At 41.8% G+C, this 18,775-nt stretch overlaps 1 protein-coding gene across 1 annotated transcript; it reads left to right on the top strand.

Annotated features, from left to right (window-relative positions):
• The first annotated feature begins 136 nt into the window (after positions 1 to 136).
• Positions 137 to 10,463, top strand: DHCR7 (7-dehydrocholesterol reductase). Its single transcript, XM_075094981.1, has 8 exons — positions 137 to 276; positions 3,880 to 3,983; positions 4,848 to 5,070; positions 5,808 to 5,898; positions 6,571 to 6,784; positions 7,255 to 7,459; positions 8,350 to 8,481; positions 9,120 to 10,463. The coding sequence occupies exons 1-8, from the start codon at positions 268 to 270 to the stop codon at positions 9,582 to 9,584; spliced, it is 1,443 nt and encodes a 480-aa protein (XP_074951082.1). The 5' UTR covers positions 137 to 267; the 3' UTR covers positions 9,585 to 10,463.
• The last annotated feature ends 8,312 nt before the right edge of the window (positions 10,464 to 18,775 follow it).

Below are 18,775 nucleotides of genomic sequence, written 5' to 3'. Positions count from 1 at the left end.
GCCGCCGCCGCCGCCGCCGCCGCCACCGCCACGCCCACTCCCTCTCCTCAGCCCATGGGTTGAGCGGGCTCCACCAATGCGGTTGCGCGGAGTGGGGGGAGCGCGACGGGGATTGGTCAAAGCGGCGGAGAGGGGCGGGGCCGCCCTGAGGAGAGCGGTGTTGCGGCTGTATCGGCTGAGGGGTGGTGATCGGGCGGCAGGTGCTCCGTGAGGGCAGCGCCGCTGTGGGGAGAGCGGCACTGGGCGGGCGGAGCTGGGACTGCGGCGATGCCACAGGTAAGTTCCCCCTCACACCGCGTCCAAGTAGCGGTTAGCATCCGCCGGCCAGGCGAGCCCGCCCGTGCGCGGTGCCGTGTGGGAGCCATGTTTGGCCTTGGTGAGGAGCTGAGGGAGTGAGTGAGGCTGGAGGAGGAGGCGGCGTTTGCGGCACCGTCGGCTCTGGAAGTGCCCCCCGGTGCCGGAGGTTGTATTTAATGTGCGGGTCCCCCCGTTCCCGATGGTGGTCCGCGGAGTGCCCGTGTCTCGGGCCGGTGCTGCCCTCCCTCCCTGAGCCTCTTGAGCCCCGCCCGGGCCGCCTGCTCTCCCGTGCAAAGCGCGGGGCTCTGCGGAATATTGCATGTTAGCTAGGGATTTTCCTTTAACGTATATATTCCTGAAGAGGAGTCTGCCTTATTTTTGTAGGACAAAATCTAGAAGTGTTTTTTTGCCACGCTTCCACTTGATCTACTGAAGAGCCTCTTCAGTAAGCCCAGAGCATGCAGATGAAAAGAATCAAACATGCGTATTATTATTGCTTGAAAGGACTTTATGTCGGCTTTACTCTGAATTGTACATTAGATTTGTGGCTTAGGTACCAAATAAGCAGAGCTTCCAAGTGAATTTTGTAGTTGATGTGACTATTCCTTTATCGCAGCATGAGCAGTAATGTGGTACTTCATCGTTGAGCCCTGAAGCTTGGACTCATAGGAAGAGACTCTGGAGTTCTCTGTGCAGCTCATATTTGAACTGTGGATTTTGCTTCAGGCTCTTGTTAAGAAGCTGACTAAGGGTTTAGGAAAGCAATATTTGTGGTGTGTTTAGTGGGGTAACAGAAAGCTTGCATTTATAGAAATTGAAATAGTTACTAATAGGAGTATGATTTAAATGAGAGTCTTGATCCAGAAAAATTAGCATGTGTCAAGTGATGTGGGAATAGTTCTGAACATGAGAGATTGTTACTGCCAGCATAGCTGTCTGTCGGAGTGGGGTGTATTTGTTTAGGGGAATAGTCCTAAGCAGGCACTTGTTAAATTGCTCTGTAGAAAGGCATCACTTTGTGGCAATTGTTGGCCTTTAAATAGGGGGGAAGTGTGGATCCCACATGCAACCTATTGAATGCCAGCCTTTCTCATCTAGCCCGTTCCCAGAGTTAGTAATTGGATGATTAACTAGTTTCTGCGCTGTCTAGTAGGATTAATGAGAAACTGGGTGTGTGTGTGTGGGTCTTGCACAAAGTCGCAGGTACTGCCAGCTGCTTTTTGTAAGTGCTCAGCAGACTGAGCAGAGCTTTTTAAATCTAGCGTGCTGAGCTCTGCAAAGTAGCTGGGCTGTTTGGCTACTTAAGAGCCTAAAACAAAACTAAACACCATGAAATTTCTCAGCCTAGGATTTCTTTTCTGTGCCTCTTAGAAAAGAGGCTCGCTTTCTCAGTAGGACTGACTCATCACGTGGAATCCTTGGAAATATTAAAAATATAACTGGCCAAGGTGCTGAGCAACCTGATCTAAATTGTCCTTGCTCTTAGCAGGGGCAAGGGGGTTGCACTAGATTACATCAAAGGTTTCATCTGACCTAAATATTTCCAATTCTGATGATTCCTGAATAAAAGTGTTTCTATCTTGGCAAAATTCTACTAGTATTGTAGCTGTTCCCTGTAAGAATTTGCACTACTGTTGTAAAGCAAAACTCATGCAAGTAACTGGAGTAAGCTGCTATGCTCTAACCTTGATACAGTGAATCTCCTGTCCTGCCTCGTCTTGTATGTGATTAGTAATCTCCTCTTGAGGTTGGTTCATGACTAGCTTTAGAAACCTTGTCATGAAAGCATTGATACTTGGAAAGATGTAGATTTCTGGCTCAAATTTGGCTCAAATGTAAGCCAGGAGTCTGACTGTATTTTAAAATGTCTCTGCTGAAAGACAGGGGGGTAGTTAGCACTTATGATAATTGAAATAGAAAATAACATAAGCTTCCTGCAACCCGTGTATCTTCTTGCATTCTTTGCTTAGGATTTCTGCCTAACCAGGTTGGCAAAGGGGAGTGATTAGGCTTCTTTTCAGATTACTTCTGAAAATAAACACTTTTATTGAAATGTATTGTGTGGACATTTCTAAAGAGGGACATAGTACATATGTTGAATCCGACAGTGGTGTGTTATCCCTGCAGCTGGGCTGATCCTGTTTGAGATGCCCTTGCTTTGGCACTGGGGTGTCTTCCTTCTTCTTAATGTGTTGGGGAGCAGCGAGAGTCTGCTGCTCCCTAAGGGACCAGGAGCTGGGAGCTCGGGGGGTGGCACAGCTGTGGGCAGGGGCTTACCTGTCAGCCCCGTAGTACCGCCGGGAGGTGAGCAGGGCAGACACAGAGACTATGGCCAGGATCAACCAAGAATCCAGATAATCAGGCAGGTTCATGGCAATGAGGCAGGTCAAGCTGGGAAGCTAGTGCATAGGTCAGGGTCAGCTCCCCTGATGGCCAGGCAGGCCTGTGGTGATAGGGTCAGCCCAAGTCCAGGCCTGGTCAGGGGAAGCAGAGTCAGACGCAGAACCTGGACGGCTGGGCAGGGCCGTAGGGATGAGGTTGGGCCTAGATGTCAGCCTGTGGGTTGGACCTGGGTCAGCGTGACCCATGGCTGGGCAGGACTCGGGTGAAGCTGGAGAGCAGCACTCATAGCATTACTGGGGCAGGGATCGATGGCCCTGGGACGGGCTGAAATGGGTATACTGGACCTCAGGGGAGGCCCTGGGCCAGGCGGGGCAGGGACAGTAAGGCTTATTAGTGCCCTCAGGGCCCTGACAGTGTGTTGTCATATAATTTCTGATTCAGTGGAAATGACTGGCAGTTTCTGGTTTGAGTTAAAACATCAAAGCCTGAGAAGGTACAAAACTAACAACTGTTAGCAAATTCCCCCCAAATGGCAAACTACAACACTCCATGTGTGTTAGAGTCTATATCTTCCCACGAGACAAAGTTCAGGAAAAATACTGGGTTTTTTTTTGTTCAGATTATGGGGTGATGATCTTTAACAAAAGAAGTATTTGGCAAAGCAGAGGAAATCTATAATGCATGTTCCACAGAGAGAATTAGGTGTTGCCTAGGAAGTTGTTCTCTGTTCCTGCTGATTTCTGATTTAGATGGGATTATAAACTGTAGTCTTGTTTTCTTTGATGTAGCTAACATATATTGAGCAAGGGGCCTGGGGAAAAGTATGTAATTTGCCAAGGTCCAGTACAGGCAATGTTACAACAGTAGCAATGTCTCTAATTAAGAAAAGCATTAATTACAGAACTTTATCTTCAGAGGTTTATAAGAATGTGGCAAAACAGCTTTTCCCCTTTGCATCTCACATGTTATACAATATATCTTAAAAGAAATTTCCATTTGGCAAGAAGTTAAATGGATGACTTTGGCATCAGTGTTTTTATTACGTTTTGCTGAATATAAGAGCATAAGGAATCGGGAAGGATTTTTTCCTTCCTACTCTCCTTCCCCAAATGCCTTGTAATCAGAAGGCTGTATTCTAACAGTTTTTAATATCTTTTTATTTGTGTTTCTCTTCTGTAGACCCATAAGAATTACTGAGAACCAGCTGGAATAATACCACGAATATTTTCTCTCATACAGGACGTCATGGCAGCCCATCAGGAGAAAAAACCTTCTGAAGAAAGAAAACACAGAAGTGCCCAAAATGGTACTCGAACACCTCAAGCCCAGTGGGGAAGAGCATGGTGAGAGAAGCTGATGACCCTCATTAGTCATTGTATTTCAAACTGGTTCATACTTACTGCTATAGATGCTACTTTTCTTTTAAACTTCTCTCTTATAAATAACAGATTGTTGTATTGCCCTTCTTGTGAAAGCTCATGGATAACGAGCTGTAGTAACAGCTGCTGAAAAAGAGTTCAGGATTCTTAAGATGGAGGTATTGCCAGATGGCTTGAGTTAAAACACAGTCCTCCTTGCAAAAAAGGAAAGCAAATAATAAAAATCAGTAAATTTTTAGTTCCTTCAAGGGCTGAACAAAATATTTCCTGAGACTTGGAAAACAGGCATCCATCTGTGGTATTGCCATCTGACATCTCCTGCTGTAGCAAGAGTTATGACTTATGTCCCTGTTCCCAGAGAGTTGTGCAAGTGTTAGTGGAGTATTGTATTGCAGCGGGAAGCAGCCAGTCAGAGTGTCGTAGAGCTGGTTCAACTAATGGCTGTCCAAGGGCTGTCTTTTCTGTTTCCAAGCTTGCATAATATTCTTGGGGTTCTGTTACCACTTCCAGCTGAGTACTCTACCAGTTATACCTGTGATTGCCATCAAAAACATGAAGGCTGTAATAATAATCTGCTTTTTGGAGGGGGGATACCATCTATTCTGTTGCTCTGATCAGCTAGCATAGCTTTATAACAGTTTGTGGTAAAGTATGTAACATGCAAAGTTTTTTGTAGCTATTTAACAGAAAGAAATATATGTGCCCTGAAAACATTTTCAGTTTTCATCTGGTTAGTTTAGAAGGTCCACTGAAAAAATTGCCTGACTTAATCAAACTGCTGTTCTAACCAAAAGCTGGAAAAAAATAATGCTGTGTTTTGACTTACAGGGAGGTGGACTGGTTTTCCTTGGCAAGCATCCTTTTCCTGCTCATGTTTGCGCCGTTTATCGTATATTACTTCATAATGTCCTGTGACCAGTACCAGTGCTCTCTGACTGATCCACTTACTGACTTGTTCACGGGGAATAAACATCTGTCTGACATCTGGAACAAGACTCCAACCTTGACCTATAGGGCTGCTGGCATCTATACCCTTTGGGTCACTTTCCAGGTATATTGTTGAGTTATGATCTAGAGGTAGTGGCTGGTTTTTCAAACAGCTCTTTGATTAATCCTTCTATGTTAAGGATAATGGAATGTCACGCTGGCGTTTACTCTTCGGTGTGTCTCACTTTCCTTGGCTTTTTGGAATCCAGATGAAGCTTATGCACTTGTAAAATAAACATACAGAGAATACACACAAATGTTCCTTCTGTGACATAGGCCTTGACGTGGTTTTTAAGAAAAAGCAACTCTGTTACAACAATACCCATTTGTTTTAAATTAATACATAATAAATATATCATAAGCTAACACTGCAGAAGGGGTGATATTTTCTATAGACGGACAGTAAAAGAACATTGACGTACGAAGTAGAACTTCTATTTGTAAAATACATTCAAATTTAGCAAGCTACTCCAATGTTTTTTCCAAATTGGAAAACAACTTACACAGAACACACATTAACTTCAAAATAAAAGGATAAGGACCTGAATCTAGTTACCGACTGTCCTGCCTCCCCACCACAGGAGAGTGACAACCATCCATGAAGTACATCTTTTTGATTGTTTAATAGCTTGGACATACTACTAGTCTAAAATCACAACAGCTAAATCTTGCCATATTTACTTATCCAATACTTAATTGAAACTGTTGTGTGTTATATTGGGTATGTGTATGAAAGGAGTAGTGGTTTTTAGGGTTTTGTCTGGCCTGTTTTTGCTGTTTAAAACGTTCTCTCTCTTCTAGGTGTTTTTGTATGTGTTTGTTCCTGACTTCTGCCATAAATTTCTCCCTGGATATGTAGGAGGTGTACAAGAAGGTGCTGTCACCCCTGCTGGTGAGTTCTTCCTTAGAATATATGCACACCATAAAAACTTTTAAAATTATAGTATTACTGTACTTACCTGTGGGTTATTAAAGATTGTATCTGGAGGAATGGTGGACATAAATGCTTTCATATTCCTTGTGTTTACTTCACACAAAAATACAAAGCAATCTATGTAGTCTTTTAGAATAAATGATGGGATTTCTGTCTCTTACTGTTAGTAAAACTACTGATACGGCAGGCACCACACCAGCAATGGAAAAATACAGAGTGATCATTTTGGCGCTTAAAATCAGCAGTGAACTATGGCTAGCATTTGGCAATGCAGTCGTACCTGCTGAAGCCAGGGTAAGCCACAACACTTGAACAAAATGGGTGATGTGAACTAAGTGTGAGAAAGGGTAGCTCATTACCTTGGTCAGTTTTAGGGGAGACTCCCTATTAATTGTTTCGTGAGGTGAGTGTGAAGAGAAAAACTCAGCCTAACAAAGCCTGATAGTTACACCAGTCTAATGAAACTTTCAGAAAAGCACCCCAAGATGTTTAACTGAGAAGGTGAGGAGAGCAAGGTCATTTCATGAGCATTTGATTGAGCTTCTATATATTGCATGCATATCCATATTAATAAAAAGGTGAACTAATGCAATGTCAGTAACATACCATTTTTTTTTCTTCGTATTTTAGGTGCAGTGAATAAGTATGAAATCAATGGACTTCAGGCTTGGATCATTACCCACGTGCTTTGGTTTGCAAACGCCTATTACTTCCAATGGTTCTCGCCCACCATCATTTTTGACAACTGGATTCCTCTCCTGTGGTGTGCCAATGTCCTGGGATACGCAGTTTCCACATTTGCAATGATTAAAAGCTACTTCTTCCCTACCAATGCCGAAGACTGGTATGTGGTTTTTAATAATGAGAGAATACTAGGTGATCAGACACATAAATTGAATGCTGCGCAGAATAATAATGACAGAATATATTTTACTGGCACAGATAGGCCAATGGATGACTGTGGTTCTTTGTTTCCTCAGCACCATCCTCTGTTTCATGTGACATGCCATATGGCTGGCAGCCTCAGTGTCACGGGTACTTATTTGTCACAAATAGCATGGATGTAAGGTCACAGTTAAACTGTTCAAAAGTGTTACCAAGACTAAACTGGTGTACCTTGAAGCGAAAATTTATCTCTACTAATGTAGTGCTTTGGCTGGATCAATTTGTCTTATCTTCCACAACATTATATGGTTTTACGATTTTTATTATCATTACCTCAAGTGAATCTGAAATGTGTAATCAGAATAGTAATAACGTGTATTCGGGTATAACTGCATACATTTCTGATTTATTTTTCTTTATGCTTTCCAGCAAATTCACTGGCAACTTCTTTTATGACTACATGATGGGGATTGAATTTAACCCTCGAATAGGAAAATGGTTTGATTTCAAGCTGTTCTTCAATGGGCGTCCTGGTATTGTAGCCTGGACTCTAATTAACCTTTCCTATGCTGCTAAGCAACAGGAGCTGTATGGTCAAGTAACCAACTCCATGATCCTTGTCAATGTCCTTCAGGTAAATTTGGAGGAGTAAAATAAGAAAGTAATTCAGAAACAAACTAGTATTAAATTAGGAAAAAAAACTCCTTGCATTGAAGTTGAACCTAAACAATTTTTGCTGGCCTGAACAACCTCATTCAGTTATGATGCACTGGGGCTTACTGCTTTGGACACTTGTATTCATTTCTTGGAAGAGTGCTGCTGTGAATACTCTGCTGTATTGATGCAGAGTGCCACCAGTGGCGTGGTCATATCTGCATCAGCAGATTTCAGTGTAAACTTAAGAGATACTTTTCTGAGCCTATGTTCTGGAAACAGGCATGGCCTGGTCTTGAATCCAAAGAGAAAAATGGCAAGTTCAGTGGCTTTCACTGGAGCAAGATTGGGCAGGGTTTTCTGAGGGCAGCACTGCACCTAACTTGTGTCTGTGTGTGTGTGATATGCAGAACTACAGACGTCACCACACCTGCAAAGAGCCAGTCAGGTGCTGTGGTTTCTACTGAAGAGACCCCAAAATAATAAGTACAGATAAGGGTTCGGATTTATTTATTGATATGTGTAAATGGGAGCCTGCTTGATAGAATCTCTATTCCCACTCTCTATAAGTATAAGACTCTTCAAGCTGAAGAGAAGTAGGGGTGGCCGAATGCGAGTGTGCTTCCTAAGTGCATGTCCTTACAGTAGCACACTTGCCTTTGTATTACTTATTATTGCTTTATCTATATAGACGCAGTATATCTGTGTCAGATGTTCCTCTTAATACCCTATTTTTGAGATGTTAAAATAAAAACACAAGTCAGTTTTGAGATCTTATCACAAGACAGCACAGAAAGATTAGGCTGATGCTGTTAAACAGGATAACTGGTGACAGTGCTCTGTTCTTAATGTGAAACCATTCTGTTTCAGGGTATTTATGTTTTGGACTTCTTCTGGAACGAAGCCTGGTATTTGAAAACCATTGATATCTGCCATGATCATTTTGGATGGTATTTGGGCTGGGGAGACTGTGTTTGGTTGCCTTACCTCTATACTTTGCAGGTAAAAATGTGGTACAATACACATTTGGGCTAAAAGGAAAGAAACTTTCCAGAAACACTCTCCCCAGCAGTTTGATTTTTATCTTAAATTGTTTCTAGACAGGTTGAACACTGAGTAACCATTGCAACATCCTTGCTAACAGTTGACTTGTAGGAAGGCTTACTGTTCCTGCATGGAATTGACATCTTTTTCTCTCCTCCCCTTCTTTTTGCCCATTTCTGTCACTGTCTATTGTGTCTGTATATATTTTTTAAATCCTTTCAGTCTCTTTTTGTACTCCTGCATGTTGAGGGTCTTTTGGTGGGTGGTGGTTTGGGGCTTTTTTGGTGTTTTGTGTTTTTGTTTTGTGGGGTTTTTTTTGTGTTTGGTTGGGTTTTTTTTTCTTCCCTTCTGCCCTAGTCTGTCTGCATCCTTGCAACTTCTCCCTTCTTATTCCACCTAAGAAATGCAGTTTTGGAGAGAAAGAGAAAAAGAAAATGTAGGATGCAGAATTTTCTGAAAATTTCCCATGGTTTTACTTGTAGGGTAGATTTTCCTATTCTTTTTACTCATCTGTTCTGTAGGTCAATGAATTAGTCTGGCATCCTGAGCATATATTTAAAGTAAATCACTGATTGTTTCTTTTTTCCTTCTCCCAGGGTTTATATTTGGTTTACCACCCTGTGCAGCTGTGCACAGCTAATGCCATAGGCATCTTGGTGTTGGGCTTGATCGGCTATTACATCTTCAGAATGACCAACCACCAGAAGGACCTCTTCCGTCGTACAAATGGCAACTGCAAGATATGGGGGAAGAAGCCGGAGTATATTGAGTGCTCCTACATGTCTGTGGACGGGACCAAGTACTACAGCAAACTGATGACCTCGGGGTTCTGGGGGTGGGCACGTCATTTTAACTACACAGGAGACTTGATGGGCTCCCTGGCCTATTGCCTAACTTGTGGGTTTGAACACATCTTGCCTTACTTCTACATTGTTTATATGACTATTCTGCTAACCCACCGTTGCATTAGGGATGAACACCGTTGTTTCAGCAAATATGGGAAGGACTGGAAGCGCTACACTGCTGCAGTGCCTTACCGGCTCATACCAGGAATATTTTAAGGCTAACAGAGAATCCAGGGGAAAGAAAAAAAAGTAACTTTTTTTTTTGGAGGTAAAGAGAATTTATCCACATAGTTTAACTAACAAAAACACTTTGTGAAGGACACCGGTATGCTTCTGAAGAAGAAAATGTGGCTGGACAATAATCCTTGCTGTACTGAAGGAACGTGCAAACAGGCTGTATTTAAAGTAAATTAAATGAGGCACTGAAATGGCCTGTTTGTCTTCTTTCTTGTTCCTTTTTTTAGTAGACCTTTTTACCTTGGACTTTTGGGGTGTTTGGTTTTTTTCTTCGCAAAATTAACTTGGAATTGAAGAAAAGTTGCATGTATTGAGACTCCTGAAATCTCCCAAAGATAGGAGGAAGCCTTACCCTTCAGAGTAGCAGAGTTCTGGGACCAGTTTCCAGTGACTCAGGAGAGGAGGAAAAAAATTGTGTGATCTGTTTATGAAAGCCACTGAGTGACGTGGTTGCTTGTGACAGCCATAACCCTCAGTCGGTAACTCCCCAAAGGAGGTGTTATTGTTTGTTCCATTTCAAGAGGTTAACTGGGGAAATATTGAACTGGGGAACCTGATCCTAAACTGGTCTGGGGGAAGATTTTTATAATCTAATACAAATATTTGTGAAAGCCGGTATAAATTGGTACAGCTCAAAAGTTACGCTAGTTGACAGCACCGGAGAATATGGTACATGACCAGCTGGGTACTGCTTTGATACTGAAACCAGCCTTGCCTGGTGAAGATACTGAGCATACCTTGATTTCTTTAGTGTTGGTAGAAAACTTTGTTATCTGTCATTTGTATAAAATCTTATTTGTAAAAATTTAAGAAATAAATGTTTGGTTCCAAGACAAGTAAAAAATACTGTTAACTTTCCGTTCAGCTATTTCTTTTCTTGTTACGTAGTTATATTTCAAAGTTACCAGATGCAAAAGGAGCTCTTGAAAGAGTATAGTTCCAAGAGTTGGTCCAAGAATGCATGAAGGAGAAACAAATAATAAGAAAGAGGGATCATAGTATTAACCATGCATCTTATAACGAGAGTGTTACTCATGTTCAAGCTAAAAGACTCGGTATTTTATTATTTTTACACATAAATACAGAGTTTTTGCAGTAAGTAGATAACTGTGTAAACTGGTTTCTTGTAGGAGCTGCCACATGCACTGATCTTCATGGCAGATTGGAATGAGGTGTGTCGGTGAGTACGTGTTTCGGTTTTGTTGCCGTACTCCCTGAAAGGATGGTTTGCCAGGAGAAAAAGGTACTCTCCAAACCTAGAAAACTAATATATCTTGTAGTTTGGCTTTGTTTCAGAGCTGGATGTACAAGTACATATAGAGATGTCTTAAAGAAAGTTCTTCTAAATGTAATTGTAGCACCAGCGCTATCTTTAGACCTTATAATTTATCACCATTTTGCAGTTAACAATTTCAGTACATCAGTGTCGTTAATAACAGTGTTTCCATATGGCTGGGAGTCCATATCTGACAATTTCCGCTCTCGAATCCCCAAGCATTCCCACGGAATAAAAAAACCTCTCTGTTAGCGTGTCTGGTAACCAAATGGCTGGTTACAAACTTCATATATTGCTTAAAATCTGTATATTTAGGCACACCGATGATGTGATTGGCAGTGCTAAACTTTATAGAAGTACTCATAGTTCCAGTTATATTGAAGGTGGCAGTATAATCTTTGTCTGTGTGACACAGGATGACCACCGACACGAAAAAGAGCAGTGCAGAACTAAGGCTTGCGTGTTGCTTTAAGGATTTGTTAGCATTTTGGGTAATTAATACAGTGGAATAAGAGTGTGTATGGATCCCGGACATCAAAGGTCATTGCAGCTCACCTTCCTAGAGCTCCCGATTTCACCTGAACTTCCATTTGGGAGGGGGCAACACTGTTTTCTTGTCAGTTGGAAATAAAAAGCAGAATGCCTTCGGTGTACCACCCAGTACAAAGTGCTGCAGCTGTGTATATGGAAACAGCTGTTTGTAGGCCGTGGACTATCTCCATTTAATGATGCTTTTAAACATGTTTGTACCTGTGAACTCGTGTAGATGCAGTCGCCAATTCAAAATGGTGCCTTGGGAGGAGGAACGATGGCGGTAATGGCACACTCACTGGCAGGAGATGTGTTGCTATGGTAGGACGTTTGAACTTTGCGCTCCTTTGAATAAAGAGGACTTTTAATACAAATACTGAAAGGTGGGGGAGGGAATCGATGCCGATTGCCTTTACTAAAAATATATAGCCTAATACCTTAACAGTTCACGAAGGGGTGACGCTTGTAAAATGGCTGATGTGAGAGAATTTGGTTCAGACGAAGGGAAGGCTGGGGTGTGGGCTTTTAGGGCCCCATCAGTTGCTGGCACTACATTGCTTTAGGCGGTCCCTGACTTTGGAGTAATTGGATAGTTTGTTTCCTCAGCTTCCCTAAGGCCCCATACTTGCATCCTGATCTCGCATAGCCTTGGAAATTGCACTGACAGCTTGCTGTTAATGCCAAGGCTATTTAAATATCATAAGATAATCTGGACTCTAAATCACAGTGGCCTTGCACGGCACAGTACGCTTGCTGCTGTTCACTGATAAATCCTGGATGATTAGTGGAAAAAATTGCCCATTTATGACCAATAAAAATATCAGCAGTTTAAAAATAAACTTGGGGAAATTTGAAGCGAAAGGGCAGTATTGTGAGTAACGAGAGCATTATGCATTCAAGTGCTCCTTTTAAGCAATTTCTGTTACATCTGATATTAGTCAAAGGATTTTCTGTGCTGTCTGACATTGGAACAAGGAAGCACTGTTATCTGTTGCTTTGATGCAGATTGCTCCTCCTGCTGAGAACACTTTACCCTGCAGATAGCCTAGCTGTCGCAAGTGAGAAGTCTTCAGCAACCAGATTGCTAAACTCATGGTAGGATGCAATTAGTCACAAGGTTTTTCAAGCAGGAGGCCATTGCTGGGCAAAACTCACATCCTGTTTATTGTAAGGATGAGAGATTCTGCTTCTTCAGGCAAGCCTGCTGTCCATACAGATCTGCATTTTTGTTCCATCTGTGTGGTGTACAGACTGAGTTAGTATATGCTGTGTGTATACAGGGGTCTGCCTCTGCCTGGAAAAGAAAGTGCTAATTCCGTTCAGGTTTGTTCTTCTTACAAACAAATGATTTTTGGAGAAGCATGAAAAACATTTTTATTTGTTCTGTAAGCTTCATCCGAACATAAGCAACGAGTAAGCAGTACTCTAAGCAGGGACCAACTAATGTCACCCTTCCAAACTGAATCATTCAAAAGGCCATCAACTTGCTCATCCTCAGGTCGGGTGATGCCTGGGTTGCATTTTGTGTTAGATTCATGGCAGTGCTGTTTAAATTTATTACTTCCAGAATGGGTGGGGGTGTGTGGGGGTGTGTGTGTGTGTGTGTGTGGAAATTCCATATATATTTTGCTGTGAAGGTTTTGTGTGTTCGTGTGTGTACTAGATTAACTTTTGCCCTGATATTTCAAATTTATTGATACTGTGCTGTCAACATCACCTGTCAAGTTTCATGAGTGTATGTCTCTGTAGTATGTTAGGAATTTCAAATATAGAAGTGCCAGTATTTGTAAAATGGGACTTACTTAACTTGGGTTATACCTAATGGGAAAATACAGCAAAAGCTTCTTGTAATTACTCACAGAAGTAACGATATGGTTTGCTTGGATTATTGTAGGAAGAAAAGTACCAAATGCCTATTTGAGCAGAGCACAACAGGCTGAGCAAGTTCCAGATTGCCGTAGATCTACCTAACAAAAAAATCGCACTCTTCTAGCATATAACCATTACAGACTGTTAGTATTCCATCTAGAGACGGAGGGGGTGGGGAGAAGTGAACTTCCAGTACCCGTAGGCAGGGAGGATGCCTTCCCACACTTACAGCCCCCGTCACTAGACGGCATCACAATACAACAGCATTTCTGAGATTAGGGCTCCACCTTTCAGCCAAAGGACAGTTGATCATTTATAACTCGTGTTGCAAAGCAGACAGTTCCGTCTGTTCCCATCCAGCCCATACGAACGCTGCCACAATTGGATGGTGGACTAGGGTGTGCATAATGTGTTCAGGCTTTAAACACGTTCATAGGTATGTAAACTCCCCTTTTTAAAACCAGTATCTCAGAGCACCTCGGTGACTAGTTCAAAGAGCTGTGCTTAGGATCTACTGAAATGTGATTGCTCGGGTCCAGTTTTATTCAGACTATATAAATTACAACAGAAGTACATGCAGTTGCCTCATGGTGGCAGCCACAAAATACCTTCTGCTCTAAGTTTTCAGTCTAAGTTCTGATCGTGTGCTAACCCTCACCTAGAGCTGCACTGCGTGCTCGGGTTGTTTTAAATAATGCCCTGTCTTCACCGATGGTTAACAGTGACGTGCTGTTGAAAACTAGACTGTAAGAGGGTATTTTTCTGCTTCAATTCACAGAGCCTAAATGTGTGTGTCAAATCAAAAGGAAAAAAAAGCTCTTTTTTATTTTTAAATTACAAATTTGCATTTACTTTATGGGAACTGTACAGGTAATGAAACTACTGGGGTTTTAATTATGCTATTCAAGCCTTTTTTAAAAAATCTTTTTCCCTTAATCATGTAACAAATTTACAACTCAAGGTAACTTTAGATATATACTTCATCGTCTTAGCATAATATAAAATTTAAAAACAAACAAAAAATCTAATAAGTATATGTTGCAACAGCCACATCTCTCTCAAGTATTGTAGAAAGATCAGAGAATGATTACAGGAATAAACCATAGGAAAGCTCTTCTGAGTAGAGGAAGTGAAAACTGGCAAGAGATTAGTTCAGAAAGGGAAAATATAAAGGGGAAAAAATTCACCATGCTTTTGCAGAAATCAAAACTGATAAAATATCTTTTGTGTGATGGCAGCGTGGAGCTTGCAGCTACTGGAAATTAAAATATAATTTTTTAAATTGTAAGTATTTATCCAGATAATCCCGATAAATATGGTTTATAAGCCAGGTTATGGACTAATAAAAAGAGAGTTGCAAGAGTTACTAAGCTTAATCAAGTTAAAGGTTTTCACAAAGAGTGTAAACAATTTTTTTTTTTTTGCCAGATCAAGAGAGTTACAAAGGGTTGATTAATTCATAGTTGGCTCCTACAGGAGTCAACTTCTGAAGCCTTTTTTTTTTTTAAGCAGGATATTGACCTAAGTAGACTTCCGATTCGATTCAGTTTGACAATTCCTAGATTTTAAAAAAAATAAATACAACATTGTGCAAATCTTAAGTCAAGGTACAAATGTAGAACTTGTGTCTCAATGGAAAATTGAACAGTCATTTTAACCTCTGCCCTGCCTTTCTTTTTAATGCCTTACAGATCTCTTGAAATATGAAAGGCTTAGGTTAGTAGCTGAACAAAACCTGTCAACTGTGACTATAAAAATGCTTGGTGCCCTTTTCTATTGGGAGTGGGGGTGCTTGAGGAAAGGCAGGCGCAGTGGCCAGGGAGAAGAGAGCAGTTCTGGTTTTCCCGCCTGCGTTACCGCAGAGCACGATGATGGCTGTCAGGACAACCACCGGAGCGTTCCCCTTACACTAGCATCTCGACCTTGCTTTTTGCATTATCGGCCATCAACTCTGGAGTCTCTGTTGCGCAAGCAGTTAGCGCGTTCAGCTGTTATCCGAAGGGTTGGTGGCTCGAGCCCCGCCAGGGATGGGTTGTCGCTTTGCTTCTGCCCCTGGCAGGGCGGTGGAACTAGATGGTCTTTCAGGTCCCTTCAATCCAAACTGTTTTATGATTCTGTAGATTCAAAGAGACTGACTGTGTGAAATGAATTCATGCTACTGTAAGTGCAGTGACTGTAAAACTCTAGGATATAGTTTTGACACTGATATGAACTAAAATTTGACTGCTGGATTTAATCTTATGCCATGTGGGAACTTATTAACACAAATTTCTCTAGTGTGAAAAGGGCGTCAGTTATTTGTGTAATCGCAGTAGTAGTGGAGTGATGCCTCCTCTTGTGATTTCCAGAAGTACGCTTAGGTTTGCTTATGAAAGAGTTTTCTAAGCATTTCTCTGTATGTATTAGCCTGAAGGTTTTGTACGTTTTAGCATGTAAAATCCCAGCTGACAAAAAGGACACGTCAGAGTAGGAAGACACCAAGGCAGAGAAGGCAGACGTGAGTAACTCTTGCACAGTTGTAGCTGAAAGGTTCGTACTACCACAGAATAACAAGTGAAAATCTCCACTCCTGTCAGTGAAGAGGGATGTCCCTCCTTTGCCATTTTCCCTCTGGCCACAAGAAGTGTCAGCTTTCAAATGTGTAGCACGTGCTTGCTGCTGCCTCCTCTGGAAGAGAAGAAAGCAATAAAATGAATATGTGGAACACACCTAAAAAGACAGCTCACGGCAATTCAGCAAAACCAAGCATGAGCGTGGGATAAATTTATTTTCATGATGTTAACATTCAAAACATTGCAGCTGAAAGGCAGAGTTTCGTACAAATTACCAGGAGCGGTGCATCGATGTTCTGCCTTCCAGGTTGTATCATCTGTGACATGAAGCGGGTACTTGATTTGCTGCCTATTGCACTTTTGCTTATTTTTAAGATAAGACCAGTAAATATTTTTTTTTTTTTTTCCTCCCAGAGAGTTGCTTGTGTTCAGCATAGTTTTTTCCTTTTAGTTGTTTAGCTGTGTCAGTGCTTCGAGAAGAGCTGGGTAGCCTGAGAGTCTGGCATTTCAAACCATAGATGTATTTTATCCCCTAAAGTTAAACTGATGTGACAGATTAAAATCTGTCCTCAGTTATACTACGCAGTTCCTTATTTTAGATTAGCAAAGCTTCTCTGACCAACAGCAACGAACTACGTGTCTTCTATTGTTTAATATCGTCTGTTGTGTAACTTTGGTGGAATTTCACGAGGCCAAATCAACTGATTGCTCCTACGCTGGCTTTATGCTCTTTGGAGCTAGTGAGGCAAGTGAGCTGGGTCACTGTGGTGACGTGATGAAGTCCTACAATTCAACCGTAAACCACAGCTTTAGGAAATGCAGACCATGTGCGCACACTCCAAACGTTTCTCCTGGTTGTTTTTTTTTTTTAAGATCCAGTATGGTCAGCTACAACGAAGTGAGGCTGCTCTGAAGTAAAATGCGTTCTCAGATAACTGTTCCATCCTTGTGCCACAGCTTTGTGTCTGGGGGGATCAATCTTAAAAATAAAGTACCTAAAGGAGCATGTTTCTAATGCAACTTACAACCTTGAGAATTTAAAAAATGAAGAGGAGGAAAGAAGTGTATAGAATCATTAAGGTTGGAAAAGACCTCTAGGATAAAGTCCAACCATCAGCCCAACACCCCCGTGTCTCCTAAACCATGTCCTGACGTGCTGCATCTACATGTGTTTTAAACACCCCCAGGGATGGTGACTCCCTCACCTCTCTGGGCAGCCTGTTGCAGTGTCTGACCACTCTTGCAGTAAAGAAACTTTCCCTAACAGCCAATCTCAACCTCCCCTGACGCAGCTTGAAGCCGTTTCCTCTCCTTCTATCACTAGTAACTTGGGAGAAGGGACTAACACCCACCTCGCTTTTATCTCCTTTCAGGTGCTATTCCAGCATCTGTTCCAGTTGTGCTGTTTGGCATCATGTGGACATCGGCCTGACATTCTGGGATGATCTGAGTCTCTTTAGGCAATGTTGTCTCTATTTGTTATCTGAGGAGAGCACAGAGAAGAAATTTCTTTGTCCCACTGACTTCTCCTGCTCTCTAGTCGAAACCACTCATCAGATCTGGACTTACCAAACCATAAAAATATCAGCTCTCGTAAATGATGTCTTTATTAGTTAAAACTCCCACAGCACTGTGGTACGTGCTTAGCCGTGCTTATGAAACACTGGGAAGCTGTACGCAGAAGCCGGTAGTCAACACATCTAGTTTTCTTGAGGGTTTTTAAAATTCGCGTGTCTCTTCCTCACTTGTTGCGAGCCACTGAGGGTGTCCTGGTTTTTCACTGCCTTATAGACAACAGCTTAATCAAAGTTAGCATTTCTGTTTGGTGCCCTTTGTTTACATCAGATGAAGAGAATGTTGCATGCTAAACATTTTGAGAATAAAATAACTGTAGTTCAACATCATGCATGAGCACCTCCAAACCATACTCTGCTTAGGGGTATGGCATTCCCGGTTTTGTGTAAGTTTAGAAATCTTCCCTGAGAAGAATATCTGGCCCCGAATCCCATGCACAGGCAGCCTGTACATCCCCACGTAGCTGGTAGCTCAGTTTAGTGTGTGTGGCAATGCAGAACCTTTGGCCAACGTTTGTGGACTTCTTTTTCCTCTGAACACCTGGAAACTGGAGTACAGCAGCTGTTGCCTTGTGCCTCTGTTCCACCACTGGCTGCGAGGGGCTCTGCACAAATAACATTAGGAACGGAATTTGAGTCATTCTGAGGACACATACACTCCATTTTATTCAAATTTCACAGACACGGTTGATGCCTTTATTTTAGGGGTGTAAACAGAGGTAGAATTACAATGATTCTCCTTCTGGCAGGACTGTGGTGTTTTTCCTGGGGCTCCCTTAAAAATTCCTGTGCAGCAGGAGCGGAGAAAGATTTTTTTCTTCTTCTTTTTCAGGAGAGAAACAATGAGGAAAAAGTTTCTAGAAGGAAACTGAAAGCTATCTGAGCTCTCTAATTTTTTCTTCAGAAAAGATTCCCTTACGTGCAAAAAATATTATTACTTATAGCGCTTTGTAAAACGGCATCAGAAGCAATAAGGGAAATGTGAAATGTATGATATGATGCATTGCCATAATAAAAAAGCATTATACTATTTAAATTGCACTCTTCATATAATTCAATCTGATTTAATAGCATTTTTTATGCTTGCTTCTCTGTCATTTATCCAGTCAAGTGAATGCAAAATGCTATTTGAAAGACGCTAACCATCAAAGTATCTCTTTACTGTTATCAAAACGACACTAATCACGAGCAGAGTCACTTGAAAAAGGCAGTTTGGGAGGCAGAATGATTGTTTTAGGACTTGTGAAGGCAATGTACTTAACCAATGCAAAAATAAAATTGAAGGAGAAAAAGAGCGTTTTCCAGGTTGAGAGTTTGGCGTGCAAGAAGTTAGGATTTGTTAAGTAGAAGTTAGTCTGCTACAGATTT

The sequence above is a fragment of the Phalacrocorax aristotelis genome, chromosome 5, assembly GCF_949628215.1.
Source record: "Phalacrocorax aristotelis chromosome 5, bGulAri2.1, whole genome shotgun sequence".
NCBI lineage: Eukaryota > Metazoa > Chordata > Aves > Suliformes > Phalacrocoracidae > Phalacrocorax > Phalacrocorax aristotelis.
The sequence above is the reverse complement of the archived record's forward strand: the minus strand, read 5'-3'. Positions and strand labels throughout refer to the sequence as shown.

What these genes read in the sequence shown, in the direction of transcription:
- DHCR7 (XM_075094981.1), top strand. An exon ending in GCCCAGTGGGGAAGAGCATG is followed by an intron (nt 3,984 to 4,847) that starts GTGAGAGAAGCT and finishes TTTGACTTACAG; the next exon opens with GGAGGTGGACTGGTTTTCCT. An exon ending in AGGTGCTGTCACCCCTGCTG is followed by an intron (nt 5,899 to 6,570) that starts GTGAGTTCTTCC and finishes TTCGTATTTTAG; the next exon opens with GTGCAGTGAATAAGTATGAA.